Source organism: Perca flavescens, chromosome 6 (genome assembly GCF_004354835.1).
Source record: "Perca flavescens isolate YP-PL-M2 chromosome 6, PFLA_1.0, whole genome shotgun sequence".
NCBI classification, from domain to species: Eukaryota; Metazoa; Chordata; class Actinopteri; order Perciformes; family Percidae; genus Perca; species Perca flavescens.
The window spans coordinates 1,366,128-1,382,641 of record NC_041336.1 but is presented as its reverse complement, the minus strand read 5'-3'; the positions used below and the strand labels follow the sequence as shown (position 1 = coordinate 1,382,641).

At 38.1% G+C, this 16,514-nt stretch overlaps 1 protein-coding gene and 1 long non-coding RNA gene across 2 annotated transcripts; both read right to left on the bottom strand.

The window, feature by feature from the left end:
• Positions 1-10,757: 10,757 nt before the first annotated feature.
• LOC114556709 (uncharacterized) lies at positions 10,758-11,705 on the bottom strand. The gene is made up of 2 exons (XM_028579747.1): positions 11,058-11,705; positions 10,758-10,941 (listed from the first exon to the last, which is right to left on the bottom strand). The coding sequence occupies exons 1-2, from the start codon at positions 11,626-11,628 to the stop codon at positions 10,769-10,771; spliced, it is 744 nt and encodes a 247-aa protein (XP_028435548.1). The 5' UTR covers positions 11,629-11,705; the 3' UTR covers positions 10,758-10,768.
• A 22-nt stretch (positions 11,706-11,727) lies between these two features.
• LOC114556712 (uncharacterized) lies at positions 11,728-15,473 on the bottom strand. The gene is made up of 4 exons (XR_003692737.1): positions 15,424-15,473; positions 13,700-13,832; positions 12,238-12,473; positions 11,728-12,136 (listed from the first exon to the last, which is right to left on the bottom strand). It is a non-coding gene; the product is annotated as an uncharacterized LOC114556712 (long non-coding RNA).
• Positions 15,474-16,514: the final 1,041 nt, after the last annotated feature.

Here is a 16,514-nt window from a genome sequence, read left to right as displayed (position 1 = left end):
GTCGCTCTGCAGCACCCTCCTTCATCCACTACAAAAGTTCTCCAACGGAAAGTTCCCAGATGGATATACCGAGCAAATGGGAAGCGATCCATCTGGTGGAGTCAGGTTACCCCCCCCCCCCTCACCTTCCAAAGTGTAAATGTACTCTTTGCGTAACATAAGCACACACCCACACACGATTTCCCAGCAGCAGTTGAGAAACTGTTGAAATTAATCGCCCCCCATCTAAGATCCATTTTGGTCATTCAATTTTCATAATTTTCAAAAAAGTGATGGCCAGTGATCCTTGGGATATGGTGACCTCAGGTATGACTTGATCATCTTTAGTTTGGAAAAGCTCCTCTCTGCTTGAGCCACAGTGACCGACAGGGACGGACTGGGACCAGACATCAGCCCTGGCATTTTGGCCCACACCGGCCCACCACATAAGATCACAGATACCAACCGTCCTTGCTCTCCCCTGAATGTGTATAGCAACTCCTACTCCTACAAACTATTAACGCCATGTAATGAGTATGCAGGAATCAGTGAGAGTTGACATATTAAATAATCAAAAAAAGTGCCATTTGTTAATACAATAAAACGGTATACTCCTCATGAATCATAAAACAAGTTTATATATATATATATATATATATATATATATATATATATATATATATATATATATACGTAGATAGATAGATATATAGATATGTATATTTTTTATTTATCATTTCAAGAGGCCCAGTGCTTTAATTTGAAGAGGTCTATCATGAGTTTTGTCTGCCTAAGCAGAGAGAAAAGCTACAATTCTCATTAAGAACGGTTGCATGATGTGCAACGTTTATAGGCTACTAATGCAATCACATCTTTATCCACTACACCCCCCCTCCTCCCAAAGTGTATATGTACACTTTGCACACATTGTGTAACATAAGCACACACCCACACGTGATTTCCCAGCAGCAGCTGAGAAACTGTTGAACTAATCGCCCCCCCTCTAAGGTCAGTGTATATTTTGGTCATTCGATTTTCATTTCATAAACAGGTATTCAAAAAAAATGGTTATGTGATTTTCGTTTTAAAATACAAAATTTAAAAACAAGGCTTTTTTTCCATTTCATGGTCAAAAGGGGATGGGAGAAATTTAAAACATGCTTTGATTTTGATTTTCTATTTCATATAAGAAAAAAAGGCCTGATTTTTCATATTCTGAGACCGGATGTTGTCATTTCCAAGGCAACAGCACCAGTGTACCAGTGTTGCTGTTGCCTATATTGGAAACCTAGCTATACTCTTGATAATGCTTGGAGGGACTTTTATTTCATAATGTCACATGTATTTATTACCCTCTCTCCCTGCCTCCCTCTGACTCTCTGTCTCTACCCACCGCAAACAACTTCACCTGAAGAGAGTCAAACCAGCTGAGGAAATAGACTTTTAGTTCACGGTTGTAACGTTACCGTTACAATTACGTTACAATCACAGCACCAAAGTCTGATTCCAGCAAACTTTCTGTTGCTGCTGTTAAGCTTGGTGATCTGGCAGAAAGTCACCGGCGGTTCGGGATCAGATCATGGGGATCAAACCTCCGGTGCTGGGTCTAATATTATAATGTTCGCTGCTGCCACTGCAGCTAGCCACCAGCCCTGTGACCTGGGTTCCCCCCCTGTGGTGACTTACTCTGTTCCGTCTGCAGAGCTGGCGTTACTCGCTTTAGCTAAGCTGGGAATCAGACGAATCTGCCGCGCTCGTGTTTTATAATGTACAAATAAATAGATGGAAATAAATAAAAGTCCCCTGAAATGAATAAACGTAAAACATAATGTATTTATCTATTGAACTATAATGACTAATGCATACAGTACAGGCCAAAAGTTTGGACACACTTTCTCATTCAATGCGTTTCCTTTTTATTTTCATGAATATTTACATTGTAGATTCTCACTGAAGGCATCAAAACTATGAATGAACACATATGGAATTATGTACTTAACAAAAAAGTGTGAAATAACTGAAAACATGTCTTATATTTTAGATTCTTCAAAGTAGCCACCCTTTGCTTTTTTATTAATAAGGGAAATAATTCCACTAATTAACCCTGACAAGGCACACCTGTGAAGGTAAAACCATTTCAGGTGACTACCTCATGAAGCTCATTGAGAGAACACCAAGGGTTTGCAGAGTTATCAAAAAAAGCAAAGGGTGGCTACTTTGAAGAATCTAAAAGTCATGAAAATAAAGAAACACATTGAATGAGAAGGTGTGTCCAAACTTTTGGCCTGTACTGTATATATATATATATATATATATATATATATATATATATATATATATATATATATATACGTATATATATATACATATATATATATACGTATATATATATATATATATATATATATATATATATATTTTGTATTTCTTTTTCTTAAACTTAATGAATTGATGCACTGACTGGAGAGCACTTTAAATTTTGTTGTACTTCAATAACAATGACAATAAAGACTATTCTATTCTATTCTATCCACCTCATCCTATTACCAGCCCCAGAGATAGATCACTCTAAAGGGTGTTTACCTTTCATTTGATCGTGTTTGCGTGCTACGTATAATAGTTCATGAGTGGTTTCATCTGCCCTGCTTAACGTGTTGAAGCTCCCTGGCGTCGTCCTCACGCTGCTGCTGCCGTAAAACTGGCCGCTGCCGTGACATCGGGTCCTCTTCCAGCATTGCTGGGGGACAACAGGCAACTTGCATCGCAAGAGTGCTGTACAAAAATGTAATTATAGTGCTGTCACAAAATCAATCAAAAATTAATACCAGGAGAAACACTGTGCCATGAATGAACAAGTTATGGAAGGATTTAAGTCCACAAATTAACAACATTCACCATGGATTTAGTGTAGTAACACTAACCGGAACCATGGTATTGTTGCAGAAGTATTCAAAATGCTTACAAGTACTACACATATTTTTCCAGCACTTCAAAACTCTATTACCATATTTAAATTTTATTTTTAATGCAATGACCAAAACATTTTTGTTCATCCTTCAAAGATTGTCTCCATTTATAAAATGTTCTGCTTGTGCTACTAAACAATTTCAGTAAGGGGCTACAACACTCCTAGTAATAAAGTTAGTCTGGAGCCCTGAGCTAGTTTTAGAGCTTAAATGCTTTCTGAAATCTTTGAGCTAACATTTAGGAGTCCTAAAATTTGTACTGACACGCCCAATCCTAAATCAGCAAGTTAAGAGCTACTTTTAGCCTGAATATGTTTTGTGAATACGGCCCTTGAACTGTATATTTCTGTATATGGTATAGTTTTGTAATTTGGAATATTCTTTTATCTCTGTCAGGTTGAAGCAATAAAGATAAAAAAGAGGTAAGTTTCTGTTCAAGCAAAACACGTTTTTTATGTTGTTTCTTAAACTAAATTAAATGTACTAGGAACTAGTTTGGTTTGAGCACAAACCCATCTTAATCATTACACCAAAAAGTACTGATGACATTTTTGTTTTTTAACTTGAAATAAAATAGTAAAATCAATTAAATTTATAGCCCGACTACATCACATAAACCATGACTAATGCATGACTCTTTCAGTGACATTCTATTCCTACATAGAGTTAGAGCTTTGAGAACTGTTCATACCAAATCATTTTATTGTGAGGAAGCACATTTCTGAATCGGATTCATGATTAAACTATGTATTACAGATGGCTTATTTAAAAGCATGGTACAAAAGGAAGGCAGAAATGGATCAGTTCCTGCATTCTGACAGGGATGATGACCGTGAAAGTCAGAGATCAGTGACCGATAGATCAACCTGTGGCTGACAGTTCAACAACCGATGAATCAGACTTTGACACTGATGTGGAGTATGTGTCTTCTGAGTCAGAAAAATAAGTTCTAAATGGTGATGCTGAATTGGATGTTCCCAATTTAGAAGAGAACTTAAGACAATGGTCTACAAAGAACAAAACCACACAAAGATTCTTAACTTAATTATTGGCAATATTAAGAAAGCAAGAACATCTGCTACCAAAGGATGCAAGAACACTCCTCGTTACACCACGAGCTGTAGGATCTGAGCCAAAATGTGGTGGGCAATACATTTATTATGGGTTATAAAAGGGGATTTGTCATTTACTAAGTCAGACAATGTCTTTCAGACATGATCATGACTCGATAAACCTCAGCATCAATATTGATGGTGTCCCACTCTTCAAAAGCAGCAAAGTCCAGTTCTGGCCAATATTGGTGAAGTTTCACAACCTTGAGCCATTTGTGTTTGCTCTCTTTTGTGGGGAGAAGAAACTGTATTGTAATGGCAAAAATTACATTTAAGCATGATTCCTTATATTGTTATGTTTTATTTGTGCTGTGGGAGAACAGGAAGAGCTCTAGACTTGAATTGACTTTTATATTTCATAAATGGGCAAATTGATAAAAAAATCTCAAATCTAAGTGAACCTCCACTGTCATTCGCCCATAAAGAGCAGCTTGAGATGATGGGGAAGATTATAAATTCAATTTAATTATCTGAAATGTAATCATGAAACGCATAGAAACTTGACATGGATGGTAAAGGGTTCTACAGGTGCAGGGAAAGTATGTCATTGTAGCTATCAAATGGTCAACTCTCAAAGGTTTGTTTAATCGATTCCAGAAAACAGTGTCCCAAAACCACTTCTCTTTAGTCCACTCTTGGCACGCTCACCCATGCAACAGTTCCTGTAGATTATCACACGCATGTAAATTATAAACGGTGAATTTGTTTCTTCAGGCTCTTTACCAACCAGCTAATGGAAAATTCAATATGAAGGGGAAGGGGAAGAAGCAGAAACTGCCTCTGGAGAAGACTACAACTTTTGAAGCAATTAAAGGTACACAACATTCCCATTTGTTTGCCTTCCTAAACATACAGCGCTGCGAGTTTACAGAAAGCATCTTCAGTCACGTGTATGGTGCCATATATCACAATGATAGAGCAAGGGAGAAAGTGAGTGAAGGCGATTAGCTTCGGAGGGAGTAGAAATTCTAGAGGCCTTGTGAGAGAACCAAAGTGTCTCCCCTGTTTTTTCTGACCACGGTGGGAGATTTGGAGCAGGAGAAGTTAACCCTCTCCTTGATCTCATTTTGTTTGGAGAAGGAGAACCAGGAAATGAGTTGGAAGAAATGCAGCGCTACCAAGCCATGGCCGAGCAACGTATAGTTGCATTTTTCGAGAGGTGCACGTCTGTGTGTTTATTTTTAGTTTAGGGGACTTTATATCTCTCTCCCCCTTCCTTAGTCTGGAGAAATTTGTAACCATTACAATTGTTTTATTTATCAGCTGGTTGAAAAAGCGTTATTCACCGTCTCATCTATATTTATATAGGTGGGCAAATGCATTTTTGTATCAGTGCATGCATTGTCTTAGTCCGGCGCAGCCGCCGCTAGCTTAGCTTAGCGTAATGAATGGAATCCTTTGTTGCCATAGCAAGCTTCCTCCTAACGAGACCTCTCCAATTCACAAAAATGGATTAAATTGAAATCGGTCAAATGCGTTTGTAAGAATATGAATATAAACAAAACGTTTAAATAAAATTTCTGAAAACATAAAAAAAATATCATAGTTTAACATATTTTAACAAATAAAGTTAAGTAGTTAGCAAAGTAGTCTTACTAACATTAGCAACAAGTCATGCTAACTTGAATTCTACCTGTCTAGAAACAAGTGCCAACAAGCTAACCAAGGCTCTGTGAACTGTGTTGGCAAGTCCACAACATAATGTTATGCCCTTACGGGCAAAACTGTAAATTATAGCTACTTATATATTGTGTAATATATATTGAACAATAACAGCACCTGAAATATCCTGCATATCTTGTCCACAGACATGTCATCATCTTTTAGTGTAACCTGTTTGCCTTCTCGAAAGAGAACAAAACATTCCATTGTTGTTTGCGCGGACATCCAAACGGCAGCGCACCCTCTGCTGACCGCCATTACAAATCCCACTATGGCCACGCCAAGACCCGCCCTTCGAAGCAGCTTGATTGGTTGGGGTTAGGCATTTGACCTTGAGTGGTTAAGGTTAGGATAGCCGATTGGTCAGGGGATAGGACCTGTACAAATGGGGTTAGGTTACCTTGCGTTCTCATGGACGCCTGGCTAATATATGCTATTGAAGGGCGGGTCTTGGTGTGGCGGGAGTAACTTCCGGGTCACGAAAAAATACCAATGCAAAACTATAGAATATGACTTATACACACGTATTTCCGAGTTCCATCTATAAACACATCAAGGACAATCGGATAACGAGATTGTTTTTCATATTCCGTTTTTTCATCAAAACAAAAAACAAATTACAAGTTGTTTTACTATCCATTCATTCATTTTTCATAGTGAAAACAAATCTCAAAATAAGCTCAAATACAAGTGCACCATAATTTGAGTGTAGAAATTAGTAGCTTAATCTGTGAGTGATTCAAAAAACTAACCAAAGACAGCAACAAAGAACTGCACTTTCGATATATATATATAAAAATGTAAGCTACTGAATGTCCCCGGAACATTGAGCTAGCTAGCATGGTTCTGATACCGCTTCATTCAAGCCTTTTTTCTGAAGTAGCACTAGCTGCAAGCTAAAAGTTTGGCGTTAGAGCGCTCCTGAGGACCAGCCAGCTGCTGTAATATAGCAAGTTTGACAAACAGATTAGTTCTGTTGTTAAAACTAGCTTCTTCCAGCTGAGACTTTTGGCTAAGGTCAAGCCTTACCTGCTACGTAAAGACTTTGAAAGAGTCATGCATGCATTTATTATGTCCCGTTTAGACTACTGTAACTCACTGTATGTTGGATTGGATCAGTCATCCCTTCGTCGGTTACAGTTAGTCCAGAACGCAGCAGCTCGACTTTTAACCGGGACTAAAAAGCATGATCATATTACACCGGTTTTGGCCACGCTCCACTGGCTTCCTGTTTGTTTCAGGATTGAATTTAAAATTGTATTAATTGTTTTTAAGATCTTAAATGGGTTCTCGCCTTCTTACTTATCAGAGCTCTTACATGTCCACACGCCTGTCAGAGCAATGAGGTCGTCCAATCAGATGCTCCTCGATGTGCCCAGATCCAGGTTAAGAACCAAAGGTGACCGAGCCTTTTCAGTGGCAGCTCCAAACCTCTGGAATAGTTTACCTGTTCATGTAAGAAGAAGAAGTCCATGCTTAAGACCCACTATTATTCATTGGCTTTCAATTCAGGTTGAGCTTTGATATCTTGACCTTATTGACCTTATTCTTTTTCTACTGTCAGTTATTTTGTATTGTACATCGTGCCTTGTTTGTGTTTATTGTTTCGTTGCTTTTGGAGCATGTTAAGCACTTTGGTCAACTGAGGTTGTTTTTAAACGTGCTACATAAATAAAATTGAAATTGAAATTGAAAGTTTATGAAATCAACTTTTACTTAATGACACTATACGCCATCATCGCTATAGTTCGGTGTCAACTGAAGGCTAGCTAGTCTAGCTATTTCTATCACTTAATGTATTTTCTACTTTCAACGTAGCTAAATTAATCGGTCAAATTAGAATCACATAAACTCAACTAGCTACTGTCATTTATCAGTTTAATTTCCATTTTGCTCTAATATATGGAGGGCACTTACCTTATCAAATAGAGGAGTAGAGTGAGAAATTGATGCTGGCCTCCTCTTCAGGTAGTGTACCTCAGACTTGACAGCTTAAATGACCGTTATCCGAAATTTTGACGACATAATTTAAGGACCCAATCAAGAACGAGATTTGATTGTTTCTGGGGAGAAAATAACTGTAGTGAGCTACATCATCATCATCATCATCACCAATCACAGACATTTCAGGGAATTGGCGTCTTTCTTATTTGTATTTGAATTTTTGCCAGATCCCGTTATCCAAAATTACTAATTTTCATTTAGGTGGAGAATCTGAAAATAAAAAAACAACCCTTAATCCATTTTTTCCATTTTTGTTTTTAAAACGGAAAACGAAATAACAAGTGGTTTCTCGTTTTTTTCTCTTTGGTTTCACTACACTGTAAAAAAAAAAAACAGTTGTTTTTACAGGAAAACGCTGGCAGCTGTGGTTACCAGGGAATTCCTGTAAAAAATACAGCAGCACAGTAGATAACTTTAATGACGAAATATGTAAATTGATTTACAGTGAATGAAATTACGGCTGAATCACATTAAAAAACTGTAAAGTCTACAAAAAAAAAAAGTGTTCATTTCACCTAACTGTTGTATTTAAATAAACCATTTCCTGTATTTTTTACATGTAATAATTGCTTATTGTGCATCAATAAATGATCAAATTAACAAGAAAAGATCATACAAAAAACTAATTTAAACTGGTACAACAGTAAAACTTTGCATTTTAAATGGAGCCGTTCTGTATATTATACATAAAATCTATTCACAATATGCTGTATTTCTACGTTTTAATTATCAAGTTATAATGTATAATTTACTTATAAACCTCCAAAATGATTACTAAGCCTACACCAAGACATGCGAAAATACATCTTGAGAAAAGACAAGAGGAAAACATCACTTTTGGGAACATTTATTTAACAGCAATCGTCAATAGTTGGACAACTGGATGCATTTTTTTCGTCAACGTATACAAGAAACAAAGAAGTTAAATGTAATTGTTCTTTTAACTATGACTGAAATACCAAATTGAGATTACCCTCTTTAAATCTGGACATTTTTCGGTTATAAACTTTACAGTCCTTCCAGAAAAACAAAAATATTTTGATTGTTGAGGGCAAAAATCCTTTATTATGCGGCACGTTTTCTTAAATTCGATGGAATATGCAGGTTATTTATGCAATTTTATGCAATGAAATTACAAAAATTGCGGGAACTTGCAAAAAGTGTGGTTTGATGAAAAAGAGGGGAAAAAAAGTGATTCCCCAACACCCTGCTTTTCTATGATGTTCACGTTGCGTAATTACGTCCCTTCATAATGTTAACATGGCAACAGAGGAAAATGGCTGCTCTTGTGTGAAGTAAACATTTTTCAACTTTCTGCTAAGATTAGGGTTGTGCATCGAGAACCGATTCCTACTTGGAATCTTTTCAAAAATTAAGATTCCATCGGAATCGTTTCTTTATTGGAATAGTTTGGAGGATTTGGTTTCAAATCTGATCATGGGCTCCAAATTTAACATGCGCAAGTTTGGGCTTCCGTAGCGACCAGGTGCTTGTTGTTTTGCAGCCATGGAGCACAGTAAGCGGTGCTCTAGTGTGGCTTTATTTTACAATAAGCCCCGCATATTTTGCGCAGAAATCAGCAATTTATGTGGCGTATTAGAAAAAAATGCGAACTTTGGCTGATTATGCATTGAATTATGCGATCCCATAATCACGTTTTTCTGGAGGGACTGACTTTAAGTGCCAGGCACACAACAATCTAATTCACAACAATTCACGCTCTTCCTGTCTGGAATGTTTCACAGTATGGCATAAAACAACTGGATGCATTTTTTTTTTCAACATATACAACATGCAAAGAAGCTAAATGTAATGGTTCTTTTAACTATGACTGAATCCAAGTTGAAATACTCCAGAAGATTAGCCTCTTTAAATCTGGACATTTTTCTGTCACAAACTTACGTGCCAGGCGCACAACAACCACCCGATTGACAACAACCCACACTCTCCCTGTCTGCAATGTTCCACAGTATGGCATAAAACTTCTCCATGGAGACAATCAAGTGATGCCAACAGGCCAAGTTACAGGCCAGATCTGTGGAGAGGCGAGCCCCCACACAGTAAAAATGCACATTTAAGTTATTTTTATACAATAAAAACTGTTACAATTGAATAAATGCAAGATAGATAGGTTTTATACCATACTATGGAACATTCCCGCAAAGCAAAAACATCATGAAAACAAGCAGGTGGCGGACCCTGCACCTTTAAGAATTTAAAACAAAAATTACATATTGTGCCTTAATTACTATAACACACATTGTGGATTTAACAGAGTGAAAACTAACAGTACCTCTTCTCAAACAAACAGTCAGAGTCCACAGAAAGTCCATATTTAGGCTTAACGCCACTCGTGATCGGAGAGTTCCTGTATCAGGGTGAGGACTCGAGGGTTCACGTTGAGACGACGCTTGGAGTTTTTATTCTCTACTTTGGTTCCTTTTTCTGGGTTTATCGAGAAAAAACACCTGTAGAATAAAACCATATTAATTGATCAGTTAAAACACACACACACACACACACACACACACACACACCCCCACACACACACACAACCCCACACACACACAACCCCACACACAACCACACAACCCCACACACAACCACACAACCACCCACACACACAACCACCCACACACACAACCACCCACACACACAACCACACAACCACACACACACACACACAACCACACACAACCACACACAACCACACACAACCACACACACACACTTACACACACTTTGAGTCCGGCTCTGACTCTGGTTGCAAAACTATGACTCCCACTATGGCCATGCCAAGACCCGCCCTACGAAGCACCTCGATTGGTTGGGGTTAGGCATTTCACCTTGAGTGGTTAAGGTTAGGGGATTGGTCAGGGGATAAGACCTGTACATGTAAGCATGGACGCCTGGCCAATAGTAGTATGTGAATGCTATTGAAGGGCGGGTCTTGGCGTGGCCATAGTGGGATAACAAATATTGCCTCCAGGTCCTAGAGTCCCAGGTCTGACAAATGAGTAAGCCATTTTTAGATTTTAAGTTTACTCACCTTTGAAGAAACTCCAGAGTTGAAGCCAGCTCAGATGGATAATGGATGTTGAAACAGTAGTAGCTCCCGAACAAAAGGCACAATGCAGAAATGAAGGAGGAGATGTTTGTGTTGGTAAGGTTCCGATCCAGACTCAGCATGTACCTTGTTGAGGAATAGCAGGACTGTCCTATAAACAAATTTAACAGGTTATATTAATAAGCACTGCACTCACATGACAAATTCTATAAACAGTGCAATAAAAAAAGAAAAAAAGAAAAAAAAAGAGATATGAAACAGACTTACCACAGACAATAACAGTGGGTGTCAGAGGCACTTGCTCCAGTTGGACCTCTTCTGCCAGACATGTATCTTCTACATGGAAGAACATGGACTCCTCCTTCTCATCAAAGTAGCTGAGCAGAAGCAGGAGCATCTCTATCACATCATCTGAGCAGCCACTCTGCGGTCCTCGCATCCTCTGAAGCCTTGCATAATTCTGAAGGAACTTCTTGCTCTTGTTGACACAAACTGTGGTCATGTAGTCGAGAAGCCTTTTTCCCTTCAAATCCAAATTTCGTGTGAATGTCTCTTTGAGGTCAATCCCAGTGAGTTCCTTGAAGTGTACGGACATGCCAAGATCATGAAACCAAAACGGCCACTCCTCTCTAAGGCATTTGATACTTTTGCCCTGGTTGACATGTTGACGCTGTGTGTAGAAAGTGGACTTCATTAGACATTTGACCTCCTCTGGATTAGCATCAGAGTGTTGGAACATCACCTTGAGTTTTTCCATCTTTTGCTGCTGGCTCTCTTGAGTTTCTTCAAGGGGCAGACATTTTACATTCCATTTAATGCATCCATAAGTGTCCTGCATTGCTGCTCTCTCTTCTAATGGGATCTCATCTGTGTGGTCTGAGACATCAGTCTGATGTTTTCTTTTTCTTATTTTGGGTGTTGAAGTCGTCTCACATTTTCAATTCTGTTATGCAACTGTTTGACAAGGGAATAGTAGCCTGTTCCAACAATATCACCCTCTATTACATCTTGCAGAGAATTGGGGTATTTTGCCACCATTTTTTTTGCAACATCAGTTGAATGCTTTTTACCTACATGAGGGCATTTTTCCATCATCTCAGTCACAACAATCCGGACCATTTCCCTCCTTAGTTTTGGGCCTGGCCTTTTTCCCCTCTCCAAAGAATGCATCACTTCCTCAGGAAATTTACTCCATGGAATTTCAAAGTTGTCGTCCCACTGTGTGTCAAGTCCTGGGCTGCTGGAGGAGGTTGATGATGAACTTCGGGGTGAAACAGAGAGCGATGAGAGCGATTGGGTAGCTGAGGTTTCCACAGACGATAGTGAGCTGTTCTCTGGAGTTTGGTCTTTAAATGACAAAAAAATAAGATGATTCACACTGTACAATATTACACAATGTCCATGTGTGCTTTTTAATAGTTGTGTGTTGTATGTTGTTTTTACTTACATTTCTGTTTCCAAACAGAAAGAAGCTTTCTGGCTTGTACAGGTCTTAATGCGGTCATCAAATCAGCCTCTGTTACAAAGCGTAGATCATCATACGTCTCGACTCCAATGGATTGCAAGTGCTCTTCCAGGATGTTTTTGTGTACTGCTGGAAGTTCTGGTAGGACTTCCATGATGGCGACATCTAGGAAGGTTCGCTCTGAGTCACTCATATTTGCACTGAAGAAGAAATGCCACCTTCAAAACAGAACAGAAAAAAAAAAATATACAGTATATACACTTAACAGAGCAGGGACATGCATCAGGTAACACTTATATTAATGTAAAACCATTTACAGTGAGAACTAAGTGAGCTTTAATTGACTTTATTTTGCCACAATACTGTGTTTTAGTGGAATGACTTGGTATCCATCAAGAATGTATGATTCCAAAGGATAGAAATCAGGCAGGTCATTAATGTTGATACACTGTAACCCAAGACTGTCCTTTGTCACAGAATACAGATGGTATTCTGAGAGCAAGATGCCTTTGTGGATATCCATCAAAACATACACAGATGTTTCATTCTTAATCAAGATGAGTAGAAGTTCACCAAACTCCATATACTCATCATTTCTGTACACAAGAAACTGTCCTTTTTTATATGCAGTGCCCTTGTACTGAATGTCTGTGGTAACTGTGGTATTGCTTTCTGAAAAGGCTAACTCCCTGACTGCATGTTTAATAGTGTTACTGTAGAGGTTGGGATAAAACGCACAGCTGTCCTTCACTTGCAGTAGTTTACTGCATTCTTGCCCTGCTAAAAGATATGCCTGATACATCTGATGACGCTCTGACAAAGTTTGACAAATGTTTTTTAAGTTTTTCAAGTGTCTGGCACATCTTTTAAAATAACTGTTTACTTTCAAACCTAAGCGTCCATAACCTAATCAATGGACCAAATTTCAAGAACAGTGCTGAATAATGGCGCAAATAGTGGTGCTTGGGTTTTAGTTGAATTTCAGGAAACAACATCTTTCTCAACTCCAAATATTCTTGGATCAATATGTCAAGATATGCTATTTGGGACAAGGAAATGTTCTGAGCACAAATAAGATCCACAATGTCTTTTAGCTGGAGAGCTAACTGCCATACTTCATCGTCCTTGTTTTGCACTTTGTCACCAATCAAAACTGGTAGCAATCTCAAAAGGTTCCAGTTTTGAATGGCTTGCCCTGATAACTTGGTCCGTCAGGATTAACAGCACATGGCTTTGTGAGTGCTTCCGATCCTTTATACTTAAACTGTTTGATGCGCCTGTTTAAGAGTGAGTATGAGAACCATTTTTTCTTTTTTATAATGTTCTTCAGGTATAGTGCTAGATCATATGACAAGACTCCTTCAAAGAGGTCATGACCTAAACAAGGTGGGAGACCAGGCTGGGATACGTGAAAAGACTCGAGGGTATTAAAGATAGAGTTTACCTTTATTCCTCTGACGCCTTGGATGTTTTCAGCCTGGAGATCAGCAACAGCCGCATCATACGTCTCTGGGGTGCGTTGAGGACCACAGGCATTCGGATCAGCCTCAAACTCACTTCTTGTGATTTCACAGTACCTGCAAAAATATTGAGAGCGGCTGAAGTTCTCTGTAAACCCACCTATGCAATGAGAACCCAAGTTGTCCCCAGCAATACAGTAAAGACCCCGCTTTTACGGTTTCTCCATCTACATTTATTCCATCTGTCTCCAAGGATTTCAGATCTGCCAATAACTCTGAGAAAACTTTGGCTATTCCAAAACGCTTAAGGTCATTCTCAACACACAACAAGACTAAAAACATATTATCAGTATTTGAACGCAAATGAATGGGTAAATTTGCTAATGAAAGATAGACTGCAAGAACTTTGTGCGTCTTTTTAGCAGAACCCAGGGGATTCACAATTTCAAATGAATCTTGGTACAAAATCAGTTTGAGGCTTTCAGGGTTTTCATTAAAGAACTGGTGACATTTGAAATTTTGTCCATCATATAAATCGGTAAAAACCTCTACATCAGGATCTCCAAACTGTTGTGACTGTCTATTCCTCCCTAAATGTGACTGTAAAAAGCTCTTCAGAGTTTCTGCCACTGGTATGTAGTAAGCACATTTTTGTGTCATGTTTTCATCCATTCCCAATGACACTTTTTGGGGTTCTGTGTATTTAAACATTTTTGTGAATGTCTGATTTCTGGAGTATGTTGTTCTCAATTGTCCCTGATGACAGGCAGAGAACAAATCTGACTCTTTAATGCAGTCACAGATTTTAGTGACTGCCTCATCCGATAGGCTCATATAATTTTTTAATAAAGAACTTACTTTAGTTATTGTGTAGGCTTGACCTAACTCGTGCACATTTTGCATTTCCTCAACAATAGTCTGTATAGTAGAGGCAGGAATAAGCAGCTGTCCTTGCAGTTTAAGGTAAAAGAGACACATGTTTCTGAGATAAGACTGACTATCATTCTCTGGCATATCACAGGCTGCACTAGTTGTTGGCATGGCTTCATGTGTGTTTTCTGAATCATCTGTACTGGCAATGACATCTGGGGGCTGAGGGGGAGTTTCCTTGTACATGTCATCAATACCATCAGGGGAGCATGCTTTATGCTTCCTACACATGTGAGAAGTAAATGATGACTTTTTTGTGAACATGTGCTTACAACCACTTACTGGACATGACACAGACCGGCCCTCTCCAATATGTTCGTTTAAATGAGACACTAGCTCTTTCACCGTGTGAAAATGGCAGGCACATAATGAAACTGCGCATTTTAAATTCGCAACAACAGCTATAGGAGCAGCTTATGATGCAGTTGCATTGTGCACACGATAAAAATGGCCCTTGAAAGCAGAGTAAGTGGTAAATGTTTGACTACAGTTGGCGCCAACACATTTGAATAGACAACGGGGCTCATTCCTATGCACTCTGCAATGTAGTACATAGCCTCTTAATGTATCCAATTTCTTTTTACAAAAGACGCAGGTGATCATTTTTGGCATTTTAAGTGTCTGCCTGTGCTTTTCAGCTGAACTAAGTTATCCTGCATTGACCTAGCTAGCTAGCTACTGGTCTTAAATATCAATTGGTGCTAGCTTACACCATGTGCTTTTAGCACACATTTTCGTTTGGTCTTGGAAAAAACAGTAGGCTAAATGTGAAACTTACCGTACAAACTTTCAATTTTCCGATTGAACAGCAGCAGACGTTTCAAAAATAGACGTGTTAAAATCGCAGATTTGTCCTAAAAACTTTTAAAATGACAAAATGGTCCGAAGGTTTCTGCTCCGCTCATGTGTTCTCTGCAGCAAGTGCCGTTCTGGTTCGCTCGTTAATTACGTCAGCCGCAGCCGTGAACGAGGAGCTTCTTCTCCCGCTCCTCCGCCCTCACGTCATTATCCAATCAGAGACAAGCTTCAGCTGCCCACTATGAAATTCAAAATTAGGCGGACTCGGTGCACAATGAGCGTACAAGTCTGTGGTTACTGTTAGGTTGTTTAGCCTGTGATACAATGCTGAAATTATTATATATTTTTAGAAATATAAATAGAAAAGCAGTAGGCTAAGTATTACATTAAAATGTAAAGACTAAAAAGAAACATAAAGCATACAAGGATTATGGTTAATAATTTTAATTCCTTATACACACACTCTATAAATACAATAAACTACAAATAAATCATGCAATGTAAGTGAATGCACTGTTTGATTATTTAGCCTGTGATAATGACACAATGCTCATATTATTAATATTATTTTATTAATAGGCATATGTAGAAAATCAGTAGGCTAAGTATTACATTAAAATTTAAAGAGTAAAAAAAAAAAACACAAGGCATACAAGGATTAGGACTGAACAGAAGTATTACTTTGCATATATCAATTTTAATTTCTTATACACACATCTACAATATGCTGCAAATAGCCTAAATATAAAAACAATATTATAATTGTAGCCTATATTTTATATATAAATAGATAGGCAACCTATCAGATTCACAACAATGAAATTTTTGTGAAAACATTTTTATTACCTCAATTTGCATTGTTTCATCAATCATGTTAAAAGTACAGCATAAACTTGTAAAGTGACTTACATATATTTTTTGTATTAAAAACAACTGACTAAAACTATAGTTTTTACAATATTTGCAAGTCAAATTAACAAATTTGTTATGTCATGAGTATTACAGTATTTCTCTGTTTTTTATAGTAATATTTGTAGTTTTAACAGATACATTTGATTATAATCACATATA